Here is a 14,975-nt window from a genome sequence, read left to right on the forward strand (position 1 = left end):
TCTCAGGCACGTGCTTACATTTCAACCCCAGCTTTGTATTGAGCATTTTTATGAAGTTGAAAGACTGTGCTTATCATAGATTTGACAGTTGCTAACATTTTATCTTTCTCATGCATAGAAACATGCAAACATGCATATATACTTATGTGTTTATATGCACTCATATCGAAAACATTTAAAAGTAAATTAGATATATTTTATCTCTAAATACTCATGTACTTTTTTAAAGATATTGTCCTACATAACAACAATATATTGAAGAGCATTGTAATCTCTTAATATTCATTTCATAACCACAATCTCCAGTTATTCCCAAAATGTCTTTTATGCCATTTTTATCAAGCTCACAATTAGTGTTTTATTTGTGATTGGGTCAGGGAGGCACAAAATATGGAACAGAATAAACAGCCTTCTCTCACTAAAACAGAGTTTGAAGTGAATGTGACTTAAAACACAGAATAATTATTTTTCCTCTTCAGTGGGAGAAAATGTGTAGTCTTAATCATATAAAAGAAAATCTGGGATTTAGCTCAGCGGCATAAGTACCTGCCTTGCAAGCAGGCGGTCATGAGTTCGATCCTCGGTACCGATTAAAAAAAGAAAAGAAAGAAAATCTGCAGCACCTCTGTGGTCTTTCTTTCAGTTGCTGTTGGATTCTTGGACAATTTATGTTGTAGAGTAACTTTTATTTGCTTCCCTTATTTATTTAGACTTCTTCTAAAAGCATAGTCTTTTAAAATCAGTTTTCAAATTATTTCTTTGCGGTTTTAGATAGTTTGCAGTAATCTGATATCTTTATGGCACACTTACTATTCTGAGCAAAATAAACAACTATTTCTGCTTTCAAAACTTGGTGTGTTAACATGTGTGAATGGGAAATGCCAAAGATTTATCTGTTACTTGTATGTTTGTGCTTTTAAATGTTTAACTCTTATTTGTCAAGTGATCAAAAGGTCAATAAGTGAATAGCTCTAAGTTTATGGAAATACCTAAATTGCTGAAGTTTTTTAAAGTGAAAAGGGGGTGTCTGATTTTCTGCTTTGTGACCTCTGCACCTTTATTGCTCTGCCCCAGTTCCTAATCATATCCTTTGTTTTCACTTTTATTTTTACTTTTGCTTACCCATTAATCACAGGAAAATTACACCATGTACTTTTTTATCATACCAAAGGCAACTATTATCTCTCAAATCCTGTATCTGATCCCCGAACAAAATGGAACCAAGTGTGTACCTCCTACATTGAGTAAGTTAGCCAGCATAACAGGAGGATATTGGAGGGATATAATTACTAACTATTCTTGCTTAGCTGGAAATAATGTAGAATGGCTGTGCTCTTTTCTTTTGCTACTTTTGACCAAAAAGAAAACAAAAAAAGTTATGTATTAGAAAGCTCATGTCTCTTTGTGCCTTCCCATCTCCCTCAGTGGGTGGTGAGTATTTGGGGTGTGTAGACTGGTCACCATGTGGTTTAAGAAACCACTGATTGTGTTGACTACAGGTTTAGGGTACAATTTATAAACAGCTTTGGACTGAGAAAGGTAACTCAGCATTGGGTGTGTAGTGTTAAGCTTTTCATTATCTCACTTGAGAAAAATGATGTTTTACTTTATGAATGTAATCGGCTCCAGACAAGCAGTTTATTGACATTCACCTCATCATGTGTACCCTTGGGGCCATTTTTCTGTAGGCATTGTTTAGCTTCTGGCTTTTCCTTCAAGTCCTTAATTCTCTTCTGAACGTTACTGGGTTTTGATGGTTTTTTGGTTTTTTCTTTTTCTCTTTGGCAAGGTCAATTAAAACAATTCATTTTCTCTGATTACAATTACCAAACTAACCAGATATCCCAATTTTTTTTTCTTTTTTTCTTTGTTACCAGCACATTGTTTCTCTTTCTTTATATACTTACTTTAGAGGGCATCTTGAAGGTCTTACCCATGGTTTTATTTCCTCGTAGACGGGAGAACTACGGACGAAAATGAGCCAGTCTCATGAAGACAGTTTAACAAGTGTGGCTTGGAATCCTGATGGAAAACGCTTTGTGACGGGTGGTCAGCGTGGGCAGTTCTATCAGTGTGTGAGTGTGCAAGCCCCTCCCCAGTGTCCGCTTGAAGAAAAGAAAATTTAGGTTTTGTTTTTTAATAAAAAATGCATTGACTCAGTATCTTTGGGCACGCATCTGTAGTGCCAAGCCTTGGGAGGCTGAGGCAGGAAGAAGATACCAGTTGGAGGCCCGCCTGGGCTATATGGTGATTTCAGGGCTAGCCAGCACTCCTAGCAAGACCCTGTCTCAAAAACAAAAAACAAAAATGTCAGTAGCTGCTTTACTGTCCTCATGTATAAACTGTCGGCTAGAATTTCCTTCTTTCATCCTTAAGCAGTTCAAATGTTTGTCAGATACACATTTTTTAACCATGTCAAATGTTTGTATAAAATAAACATCTTGAGGTTAGAAAAACAAAATTGTTTCTAATTTATAGGAAAGATTTAGTATTAATTTTTTTTAGATTTTTTTTAGCCATTTGAATTTTTGTAACAAAAGAAATGCCAAGTTTTATGAATAGACTATTTTAAATATTAAGGAATAAAAGTGGTGGCCACACCCAGCCAAAGGACTAGTGATGTGGCTCATGGTTAGAGCCCCTGGACAGCCGGAAAAAACACATGTTGAAATTTCTGTGACTGGACCAGTCATGATACTGATGTAATCAGTGTCTTTACTGTTGTTTGAATCCTCTGTTCCTGTCTTGGATGTCTGTTTAAGACTAAAGATGTTATTTACTATAACTAAGATTACTTACTGTAAACAGCTTTTATGTAACAAGTTATCAGTTCCTTTTATGAAGCTGGCTTGAGACTAGCAGAATTTAGTGTATTTTCTAGGCACCAAATAGCTGTATAAGTTCCTCTAGACTCTTTCCTCATAAAGCATTTACACTTTCAGGACACAGAATTTGATAATTCTTGGTAATCTGTGAAATGGGAATTCCAATGCCTCTCAGAGCTTTGAACATTCAAGATTCCTTAAGTTGTAGGTAAAGCTGTGTCTTAATAACCATCTTTCTTATCACAGCTTCTGAATGTGATGGGATAGATCCCAGCACAGTCACCCTCTGTGTCTGTGAGCACTGGTTCCAGAACCTCCTCAGATCCAAGAGTGTGCAAGCTCCAGGCCTCCTGTGAAACCTCTGTACATCTTCCTAACATGCTTTAAATCACCTCGAGCTTTTCTGTAGGACTTAATTAAAATAATGTAGGTGCTGTGTAAGTAGATGTGATGCTGTGTGTCTAGGAAGTAATGACAAGGAAGTGTTCAGGTGTGGTCTCCTTTTTGTGCTTGGTTGACCCATGGGTGCTCAATGCATAAGATGAGGAGGGCTAACTACAATTTTCAAGGAACGTTTGAATTATTTTCTATTAAAATTGAGACCTTACATGAATTTAGATTCAGAACCTAAAAATATTGTGCGTATTTTTTATTTATGCGTTTTGGGTTATTATTGAAGGAAGATGGATTTATGGAAGGTCTTCTAGCCCTCCTTCAGATATCCCAAAGCTTGACCCATATTCAAATTCTGGCAGTTAACAACAGTCCCGTTTCTAAAAGCTGCTGGCCGAAGATGCAGTAAGTGTGGGCCCTGCTGTAAAGGCTTATCGTGGTTTTCTGCGCTCAGGATTTGGACGGAAACCTCCTGGACTCCTGGGAAGGAGTGCGTGTGCAATGCCTTTGGTGCCTGAGTGATGGAAAGACAGTCCTGGCGTCCGACACACATCAGCGGATTCGGGGGTACAACTTCGAGGACCTTACAGATAGGAACATGTAACTACCCTGTGCTTCCATTCAGCAACAGTTATATTAGAATGTGTATGTGGTAGGGTTTCAGAAGAATTGGGGGGTTTTTTTGTTTGTTTTTGTTGTTAATGTTTTGGTTTTGATTTAATTGCTTGGTAATTTTGGTTGATAACGAAGTGTGGTATTGATCATTAACTCAGCCAAATGAGATAGCATGTGCCTTTTATCCTGAGACTCAGGAGGCCGAGGCAGGAGAATGACCATGAGGTCAAGGCCAGCCTAGGCTACATAGTGAGTTCAAGGCCAGCCTGGACTACACAGTGAAAACCAGTTGCAAAAAAAAAAAAAGTTTAAAAAACTCATTAACTCAATTCTTAATTGCATTATAGTGTATAATAATGATTGCAGGCAGAGTTGTACTTATGCTGTATATCCTGGTAAATTTTACTATCTTAACTCCTTAATTTTTGTTTTTGACAAATTATTTTCTGGTTTCAGAGTACAAGAAGATCATCCTATTATGTCTTTTACCATTTCAAAAAATGGCCGATTAGCTTTGTTAAATGTAGCAACTCAGGTATGTTTACTAAAATTTTCAGAAAAATTTACCTTAGTACAGATTTTAATTACGATTTGAAGTATACAAAGAAACATTCTACTTATTAAATTTTATTGCATTTATTTTATCCTAATTATGTAAAATATTAGTGTTTTACATAAATAACTTACTGGGATATTACAACTTACTAGAATATTAGTATTTTGAATAAATAAAAAATTGTTCTATCAGGCAAAAGTTACTTCTAAAAGTTGTTTGAGGATAAAATAAATACTTGTATTCTCTTTTACCTGCAGGGAGTTCATTTATGGGACTTGCAAGACAGAGTTTTAGTAAGAAAGTATCAAGGTGTTACACAAGGGTTTTACACAATTCATTCATGTTTTGGAGGCCATAATGAAGACTTCATCGCAAGTGGGAGTGAAGGTGAGTTTGTCCCTACAATTGAGTTCCCATAGGTTGATGAACTTAAAGTTCTATAGTTCTCAGTTTCTAAAGATAGTCATATCTCCAGGCAAATTGGGATTACTAAAAATTCGCAGTTATTTATCCTGTACACTACTAATTGCCTGATTTGAGTATTCCTTTTTGTCACAAATCAGTAGTAGTTATAAGTCAGACTTTTTTGACTTTTCTGATCATGTTACAGTCTTCTAGACTCTTCATTGATTTCTAGTTGACTTATTTTTTGTTGTGGTTGTTGTTTTGTTTTTGAGAGAAGGTCCACTGTATAGTCCAGGTCACTCTTGAACATGCAGTGTCACTCAGGCTGGCCTTGAACTTGAAACCCTCTATCCTCTTGCCTGGGACTCCTGAGCACTGGGATTACAGGGGTGGGCTACCATGCCTGGCTTGCAATTGACATTATCAGTGTTTTGAATACATTAGATCTTTTACCTACAATTTAGTCCCTCCTGTTCTACAGTCTCTTCCCTTGTGCTGCTATCAATCCTTTTTCTGGTGGATTTACAACTGGGAACCTTTTCTCTAGAAAAGTTGTATTATTCAGGCTTTTTCATTGTGCTGTAATTTACAGGAAAACTAGACTTACTTTTTATCTTTGGGTAAATAGTGGATTTCTCAGGCTGAGTTTAGCAACAGAAGTAAATCTGACCTTGACTACCTCAGATCCTACTTTTGCTGCCTCTTTAGCAAATACTCTCCCTTCATGTGCGTTCACAAGAGCATTTTCCTCCAAAAGTAACATGTTTCAATTGCCTCTTTGTCCTTCATTGACTTTAATTCATGAAGAAACGCACCAATATGCCTTTTTCCCCCAATTTCATTTTATGCAAAGAAATTTTCAAAAGCAACAAATTCCTTCTAAAAAAGATATACTCAGTTCTTCAAATTGTGCTTTTTACCTTTTACTTCACAAAAAAAAGTAAAACCAGAAAAAAATCATATAGCTGACTTTTTCTCTTACATTGTAAGTAAGGGCCCATTCTCTGTGAAGCTCCCTCGGCAGCGCACCCAGGAGCGTCCACACCGATCTGCCCAGCCAGCCGTCATTGTCCGTGTAAAGACCTTTGAGTCCACCCTGGACCGGCACTTGTACTTAACTCTCTTTCCAGTAATGCAGGGGCTTTGCTCTGTTCAGAACGCTGCTTTGCACACATACTTAAGCAGCCCTGTTAACAAGAGGAGGTAGATGGGCCCACTCACAGCCCAGGGGGCCAGACAGGACTGTGTCAGCAGTCAGTGGTACAAGCCAGGGCTTGGGTGGTCTGCTTGCAGGGCCCAGATGTTCAACTAGGATTTGTAGTTTTGTTGTTTGGGTTTTGTTTTAGATTAGCTTATAACAAACAGAGGAACGTGTATGTGTGTCCTGCACCCCCAGTAGTAGGGATGGATCTCAGGGATGTTCTGCTGCTGAAGTACATAGAACTGTGTCCCCTTTCTTATTTTTGAGGTAAGATCTTGCTAAGTTTGCCCAGACTAGCATCCAACTTGCCTCCTTCTGCCTCAGCCTTCAAAGAAGCTAAGATCAGAATAACATACTTATACCTGGGGGGAATCTTGTTCTGGGTTTTTTGGGTTTTTTTTAATCACTATAGTCTTTTATAAAGCTTTTATAAAGCTTTACATGGGGCATGAATAAGAGACTGTTGTCTGGATTTGGTCAGCAGCTCTTGAATAGGTTTGCCAGACTTGAACCTTTTAACCACGAGCAGGTCACTCACCTGCTCAGGTGAGATAAGCACAGTGCCCCTCCAGACAGTCGTGAGGGTAAAGACCTCAGTGCCTGGAGCCCGTCCAGGGCAGGGTTAGCGATAATCTTCATTGGATTTGGATGCCTTGCCCTTCTCTAGTAAGTGATGGTTCTGTAAACAGTTCCCTTAACTTCTCCTCGAATCACTGTGTCTTCAGATCACAAGGTCTACATCTGGCACAAACGTAGTGAACTGCCGATCGCGGAGCTGACAGGGCACACGCGCACGGTGAACTGCGTGAGCTGGAACCCACAGATCCCATTCATGATGGCCAGCGCTTCCGACGACGGCACTGTTAGGATATGGGGGCCTGCCCCCTTTCTAGACCACCAGAATATCGAAGGTAACGTATCCCAGGGTCCCTGTGCTTCAGCCATGTAACAGGTGGCCTTGCTTGATGTGAAGAAGCGGTGTTTTCCATAAATGGTAGCCAGGCAGAGTGCGGGACATGACACAGCCACCTGGTGTGCCCTGTTGCCCTCCGCAGAAGCGATGTGAGAAACTGGAGTGTGCAGGAGGGCCTGTTGGGGGCGGAGAGGAAGGCAGCGCATGCTACCTTAGCCAAAAATCGTCTTCGTCTTGCTGCCTAAGTATAGTGCATAGCCTGGGGAGGCAGGAGGATCACAAGTTTGAGCCCAACCTGAGCAGCTTACCCACATCCTATCTCACAATTTTAGAAAAAACAGGAGGGGGCTGGGGATGTAGCTTAGTGCTAAAGACCTAGCTTTAGCCCCCAGTACCGCTAAATACACAAAACATGGAAGAGAGGTGTGATGGCACACACCTGTAATTGCAGTGCTCGGGAGGCTGAGGCAGGAGGATTGCAAGTTCTAGTCCCACCAGGACAACTTGGCAAAACCTGGTTACAAAAATAAGGGGTGGCAAGGTAGCTCTGTGGAACACACATGTATGTTAATGCCATGTAGCATGCTGACGTGAGCTCTGCTTGATGGGTAGGGAAAGAAGAATCCTAAAATTGACCATATATCTAGGGTTTGCTATCTACATCATCTAGTATAGATGTTCTGTAGGAAAAAACTCTTACCCTCATTTTTACAGGCAAAGAAATCAGTGCAAGTCTAACTTAATTTATTTATTGAGTGCTGCCAGAATTTCTGTTTAAGGTCTGAAAGTTTTATCCCCATTACTTTTAAGATACTTGTACATGAAGAAAGTCCAAAATGCAAAAATAACCATTATAAAGACAAATCTTAAACAGTAGGTGGCACACAGACCTGTAATCTCCAGCACTTGGGAGGCTGAAGCAAGAGGATCTGAGTTTGAGGTCAGCCTGGAATATACATACACCTTGTTTTTAAAAAAACTTCCAGAAATAGCCAGGTGTGGTGGCACATGCCTGTAATCGCAGCACTTTGGAGGCTGGAAACAGGACTGTTGGCCAGCCTGATCTACACAGTGAGTCTATTTCCAATAAATAAATAAGCAAAAATAAAACAAAAACCAAAAAAGAGCTGGACAAGCTTGCATGTACCTGTAATCCCTCCACTCAAGGCTGAGGCAGGAGAATTGCTGTAAGTTCAAGCCCAACCTGGGCTACCTAGACCCTATCTCAAACACCAAAAAAAAACTTAGTTGAACATAGTATTAGTACTAGAAAAGAGATAATGAGAAATTACACGTTAAGTGATTCATCTTTATCAGAAGCAAAATGTTCAGTTTGCTCAGAGGGAAGTAATTTGCCTAGAAACAGATAATCAGACTTTCTTCAGTGTTCTAAGTAGTTCAGTAAGCAAGGGTGAATAACTGCTTTTAGAGCTCAGCAGAGGCCATGTCAGGGTAGTGTTCATGACTAAGAAGTCCATAGTATTGATTTTGACTTTCTTTCACTTTTGGATATGAGCAAAGACCAGAAATCTTTGATTTCCTGTTTGAGTTTTGAGGCCTAGTCTCTGTGCTTACCTGCTTTTTTGGTTTTCTGAGTTGCTAAGCAGTTACTCCTTCAGAAACTCAGATTTGGTAACAGTAGGCAGTCTTAGCTGTGTTGGGGCAGCATCCCTGCTGTGCTGCAGTGAAAATGGCTCTCGTGTTGGGATGTTTTCTGGGTGGGTTTTTTCTCCTTGCCTGGAAAACTTCTGTTTCATTTGTGGTACTGGGGATTGACCCCAAGGCCTCGCCCATGGTAGGCAAGCAGAAGCCATTTAAATGTTTACTTGACAGCTGTATTTTAGGTGAATTTGCTGACCTTTTGTAATGGGGGAAGGATGGGTTGTTCATTTGTTGCTCTGTTGAAATGGAGAATGATCGAGTAGTAGAGGAGCCTGGGACCCACATGCTAGTGTTTAAGAGGGCACACGTAAATGCTGTGGTCTGAAATAGGCAACTCCAAGGACCCTGGGTGGATGGGTGGTTTCTCAGGGTTGGGGGGTGGTGATGAATGCGCCCTAAGGTTAATTGTGCTTGTGGTGGTATAAACCCTGTGCATGTACTAAAACCTTGGGTGTAAATCAGGTGTGATGGTTCATCCTGTAATCCCAGCACTCAATAGGCTGAAGCAGGAGGGTGACTACTAGTTTGAGGCCAGACTGGGCTACACAGCGAGACCTTGTTTCAAAAAAAAAAGATTGTCCCCATGGGCTTTCTAAGCACGTCATTGGACGTACATGGACTGTAAATTGTGAAGCTGCTGCTGCACCCTTTATACTGAGTAGGGTGAGGATGTGGAGTTTCACCTCAGCGGTTATGAAATAAATACATAGTTGTAACACACAGTTCTGCCTTGGGCCACCAGATGTTTCTTTCCTCTTTTTTGTTGTAAAATGTCATAAAGATTTTCTGATTCTATGTAATTTCAAGGTTATTTTTAAAAATACTGAATTCTAACATAGATATTCACTCATTTCTCTAATATTCAAAACAGTCATGAGTTTATAATGTATAGCCTAACAGTGAGGTGGATATGTTGTTGGATTATTTTGATGAAAATATCAAGGAACTTTTGTTTATAGTCATTCTTAAGCTAACTGGTAACTTGTTTTCTCGCTCTCTCCTTCCTCTTTCCCCATGTACATCTCATCTCGTCTTCGCCCAGAGGAATGCAGTAGCATGGATAGTTGATGGCGAATTTGGAGCCCACGACATCTGTTTAACTTAAAATTAGTCGTATTTTAATGGCTTGGGATTTGGTGCAAACAAACATGATTGATAGCTGGACAGACATGCTCGTCATGAAAAAAGAACCATTTCTGAAGCCCGACTGGGGCCAAACATTTCCACCTTGCTTCATAGTAACCAGTTGAGATGAAGCACGTCGTAGAGCGTTGTTGGACACCATGTTGAATACCCCCCATCGGTCGTGAAGAACTGTGCTACATTCAGGCTTACCCACTGAACTCAGTATATATATTTTTTTCCCTCCTGCCTTTTGTCTGGCAGGGTACCATTCTTGTTGCTCTTCTGTGTAATGAAGTTTAAATGCTTGTTTGGAAAACTTTATTTAACAGTTTAGAAGGCTTGATAGAAAGAGTGCATTAGTCTGAAGAGTATACATTGGATAGGAAAGAATTTCCTCTTTTTGTTTCTCAATCTTTCCGCCTTACTTAGCTTGAGATCTTTGCAGCTTGGTTCATGGATTCTAGCCTTGCCCGTTGCGCAGTATATACTGATACAGATGACAAACCAGTGAACTATGTCAAAAGCACTCTCAATATTACATTTGACAAAAAGTTTTGTACTTTTCACATAGCTTGTTGCCCCGTAAAAGGGTTAACAGCACAATTTTTTAAAAATAAATTAAGAAGTATTTATAGGATTAAAGTGACTTCATTTGTATACATCTGGAATCTAAACCAGCTTAAAAACAGTTCCCTATACAACTTAAATGTGCAGCATAACTGATGCTCTCCTGGAATTCCACATGAGACACAGTCAGAGACAGTGCTCGGAAGGACATGACACAGTGCAGTCGCCCTTAAAGGCTCCCCTCTTTATTTTCCTTTCTGATGGAACATCAGCTGATGTTGAAGAAATTCATGCTTGAAAAAGAAAATTTTAAATGCACCAACATGAGAGATCAGTAGTTAATTTAGGTTTTCGAAAAGCTTGTCTCAGGTTGTGCTCAGCTTGGAAAGTCATTTTGGTGTGATCTAGCAAAAGTAGAAATCAGATACGGAACGTAATACTTAGGTAAATGAGACTGTTAGAAGAATTGAGTAGATTACAGAGATACGTAAGCCGGGATAAAAACCTAGTCCTTTCCCACAGTTGCCCTTAATATGCTGACCTCCAGGGATACATGAATTGGATGAATATTCTGCCTCGGTTTTTTAGATGTTGCCATACTGAGCCTCGTTCTCCATGGTGCTGTGTGTGGGTAGTCTTTCCCTCGCTGGTTTCCTTCATGGAAAAGAATGTTTTCATTTTGAGAATTTCACCTTTAAAATAAGCCAAAAGCCTGATGTGCACGTTGTATTTTAAACCCCTGACAGCCGGGTACAGTCCATTCTCCCTCGAAGCCGCCCTGCTCTGCAGTAGGAAGGAGGAGTGGGGATGCCCGCAGAGTAAGATCCCCTCGAAGACTAGCCAAGTGTACTGCGCAACAGGGCTGTATTTCAGGTCCCCTGAGGGGAGGAGCCTGGGGCAACCAAAGATTGGACAACAAGGAGAAAGGGGGAGTCATGGAAGGGAGAAGGAAAGAAAGAAAACACATTTGGCCTTAAAATAGCGGGCATTCTTGCAAAAGCCCACAGTAGGAGAAAATGATAAGTCGTGGTCAGATTGTTTTATCGAGTTGGTATATAAAATACTACTTTAAGCTCCATTTTACAGAGACCACCTCTTAGAGAATCAATTCCTCTTTTGATACTTCTAAGTTAACTGTTGCCGTTTATCTGGTACTTAAGTTTTCTTGACTAAAATTACTTTTTACTTTAAGCTTGAATAAAATCTTCATTGGTAACGCTATACAATTAAGTGGCAACTTCTCTTTACCTCAGTACAGTTAGAACCATTAATTCCTGTGTGCCCTCAGGCTGTTAGTATGTCCTGTCCCATACTCCGGGACACTGCAGGATGCCGGCCTGGGCCCTTCAGGGCATCAGTGTGTAGCTGCAGGGTGCTTTGGCACAGGTAACACTTGCTGCGCTCTGCACCCATTCAGGGGCAAATTAGCACTTGGATTCTTCTGCACCCAGCCCCCAGATCTGTGTTTCCACAGTACTTCTGAAGTATAGCTAGGAACACAAAGTGAGGCACATTTACAAGTACGTAACTCCAGTTAAAATGGAGTGACAACTATGCAAAGGTTTCCAAAAGCAGCTAGGTGAGTTTGCTTTCTGGATCTGCCTAACCTTAACTGGCAGCTTCTTACACACTGGTACTTTGCTGTGCCAATTTGCTGTAAACATCTGTTTCCTACATTTGCCATGCAATGACTGCTAGAAAAGTGGAAGAAATGAAGAAACCTAGGATTTTCTGATGTAACAACCTAATAGGATTTTCTAACCCATAGAAATCACTGAAAATTTGCAGTAATGCTGTAGATTATTATAGGAGTAAGAGTGAGAATACCACCAAGTCAGCCACAAGATATTAACAAATGTCAAATTGAAAAGTACCAATACTTTTTGCACATAGATCAAAATAGAGTGGAGAACTTTTGGCTCCAAAAATCAGGTTAGTAGGCTCATTTCCATGTGCTTAAAAAAAGTTTTTGTTATCTATGAAGGGCTAGAGCAAGAATGAAATTAAATGTCTTTTTCCTCCACGTAATTGGATGCTAATGGTCACATACTAGATTTGGGGACTATTGAGGTTGGTATGCGGGTGGTGGAAAAGGATTAGAGTAGGAGTTGGGAGGGATGAAAAGGTTTCTGTTTGGTTTTTGTACCTATGCCAGCTACATTTCTGTTGCTCTTACTGTTGGCCACATGTGTTCTATTAATCCAGGTAAGTAGTTTTAGTGGAGGACATTTTTATTTGCCAGTGTCCTCACAAATTGACCCATTTTATGGGGTGGGAGAACAAGGCATCCCCTAATTAAAATAACCTGCTCATTAGGAGAAAAAAGTTTGTCAGTGTGGGTCTGAAAGGACACAAGTAGTAGTCAGCTGAGCGTTAGCATTAGGAGTATTCTGCCCCTAAGGCGTTCCATGACATTAATAGAAAACCCTTCTGTTCCACCCTCCCCGTCTTGGAATTTTCTTTTCTAGGACGTTGCCTCCTGCAAGTCAGTTGCCCGTGGGTCACTAGCGCGCATCTGCAGGAAGTGTCCCTGTCACTTTCTTTCACAGTAGAAGAATGGCTGCTTTTGAATGGGGAGGAAAGAAGACATTTGTCTTAATATCCTTTTTGTCCCATTTCTAAAATGTATAAATATTTTGATTTAGTTTAATTTCTCATTTAGACTTTAGCAACTCTCCTCTTGGGTTGCTACTCAAAGCATTACTACATTTCAGAAACCATGTCTGATTTAATATATAAACTGCTAACTTTAAGAGGTGAATTTGAATTTACACTTAGACACTTTCTAAAAACAGGGTGAACATAATTAAAATTTTCCAGTATTAAGCTATTGTTTTAGTAGCTGCCCTATAGTTGAAACAGCAAAAACTGTAAAAACCTTTCCCTTATCTACTTAATCCAGATAGCCTGGATTAACAAAGCTAATAGTATAAAAACGTGTGTATGTGTGTGGTGTGTGTGTGGGAGAGAGTGTACTTGATTCATAAAAAGCCCTTGCACAGCTGTTCGGATTCTTGTTGGTCTTCCTCAGTCTCGTGCACATGTGAAGTGCCCTCTCTTGAGTTTAAGGTTTGGTTAAGACTGATATATTTTTATAAGACTGAAATTGTGTCCCCATCTTTAGCTTAAAACATTGTCAGGGTCATTGTGCTAGAACTGAATCCTAACATTTTTAGGCACAGATGGACAACTGTTATTGGCCTCTTTAAAAGTGTGTGTGGGGAGGGAACAGCTCACAGAAGCACTTACAAACCAAGGGACTTACAAACCAAGCTGTAGAGATCAAAAGGAGAACAGAGTGTTAATCTCAAGATTTCTGAATTGTCATAATTTACATGGCATTGTGGTGGAACTAGTTAACACTTAGAGCTTTTGGTATATAATTACTATTTGCAATGGACTGATTAAATGTTTCAAAAGATTATGTTCTTAAATTTTGATTTTTTTTAACTGCCTCAGATTATATTTAGTAGTTTAAATTTCTTTGCTTTATTATTTCATTAAACTATAAAAACTTCAGGTCTCTGATATTTATTTTCACCTGTTCTAATTATTTAGAAGACACCTTTATGTTGACTTGTTTTATAAATATGTAGTATATTACATGTCTGCGGTTTTTGTTCATTTGAAACTACATTAACTTTTGATTTGCATTACTGAGGTTTTTTTTTTTTAAATAAGCTTTTTCCATGTCAGTGCTCAGCACTTAACCAGTCATTCATATTCCTTTTCTTTAAGTCTAATAAACAGAATGAATAACTGATTCTTGTTGTACTACATCATCTTATTCATCTGAGTACAGTACTTTGGTTGGCTGAAATACATGGCATGCAGCTCTTGACCTGACACGTTTAACTTGGGCTCAAGTGGACTTGAGTGGACTTGAGTGTCGGACGTTTCCTTTAGGAACACTGCTTCCGAAAGAAACTACTTGCCTTATTTTGTTTAAAATTGTTACTGCATCAGAACTTCATTTTGGGATATTGGATGTATTGATCAGTTGAGAACGTGTATTTCCAGTTTCAAATGAGGTCCGTGTGTAACTAGTAGAATTATATTAATAGCTTTCCAAGGATTTTCTTGAAGGTGTTCTGTAAAGCCATCCTTGGAGAAAGCATTTAGTGTGCCCAAACCCACGCTCCCTTCTGTATTTATGACAAAAGCAAATCCCAATTCCTTCATCAGATGAGTCCCTATGGGAGAGCTTTGTTCATATGTAGAAACCTGTGTTCACTGAACTACCACAGACAGACGGGTGATGAGAGCTGGGTCCATGGTGCGGGGGATGGCAAGTGCCTCTGACCCACCATCACCAGGGAGGACACAGTTGGCACCTGTGTTCTTTAAATGCAGTGTGGCTCTACTTTTATGTCAGCTGTAGTTGATTTAGACTTGATCTACACTTGGACCATGTTCCAGCACCACCATTAAGAATGTTCCAGCTTTCACAAATCTAAGAGCACAGTTATATTTTAAAAGATGATCTAATTCTCTCTCCTTTAAGCCAAGGAAAAACTGATGTGTATGTACATCATTTAATGATTTCTACTTGATATTTTTTTCCAGAAAAAACTTTAAGATTCAACCAAAAATGATTCCATCATCCTTAGCACCACTGAGTAATCTTGTCCACTGTTTTTTGTGGCTGTGAGCCCACTGCATAGGAAACAGTATCCTCCTCTGATGGCTGACCTAGTACATCAACATGTAATT

The 14,975-nt window shown here is 39.6% G+C and overlaps 1 protein-coding gene across 4 annotated transcripts in view; it reads left to right on the forward strand.

Moving 5' to 3' along the window:
* Wdr26 (WD repeat domain 26) overlaps window positions 1-13,781 on the forward strand; it is a 35,434-nt gene extending 21,653 nt beyond the window's left edge. For 3 of the 4 annotated variants that reach the window (XM_063237527.1, XM_063237528.1, XM_063237525.1), the window contains exons 9-14: window positions 1,956-2,075; window positions 3,673-3,818; window positions 4,290-4,368; window positions 4,647-4,776; window positions 6,721-6,906; window positions 9,613-10,337. In XM_063237527.1, coding sequence (XP_063093597.1) covers window positions 1,956-2,075; window positions 3,673-3,818; window positions 4,290-4,368; window positions 4,647-4,776; window positions 6,721-6,906; window positions 9,613-9,638 — 687 coding nt within the window. In that variant the 3' untranslated portion in view covers window positions 9,639-10,337. Of the gene's footprint in view, window positions 1-1,955; window positions 2,076-3,672; window positions 3,819-4,289; window positions 4,369-4,646; window positions 4,777-6,720; window positions 6,907-9,612 lie in introns of all 4 variants that reach the window. The other variant, XM_063237526.1, reaches the window with a different exon arrangement.
* Window positions 13,782-14,975: the final 1,194 nt, after the last annotated feature.

This window comes from Cavia porcellus, unplaced genomic scaffold, assembly GCF_034190915.1.
Source record: "Cavia porcellus strain 051 isolate PalLab524CR breed Dunkin Hartley unplaced genomic scaffold, mCavPor4.1 scaffold_26, whole genome shotgun sequence".
NCBI classification, from domain to species: Eukaryota; Metazoa; Chordata; class Mammalia; order Rodentia; family Caviidae; genus Cavia; species Cavia porcellus.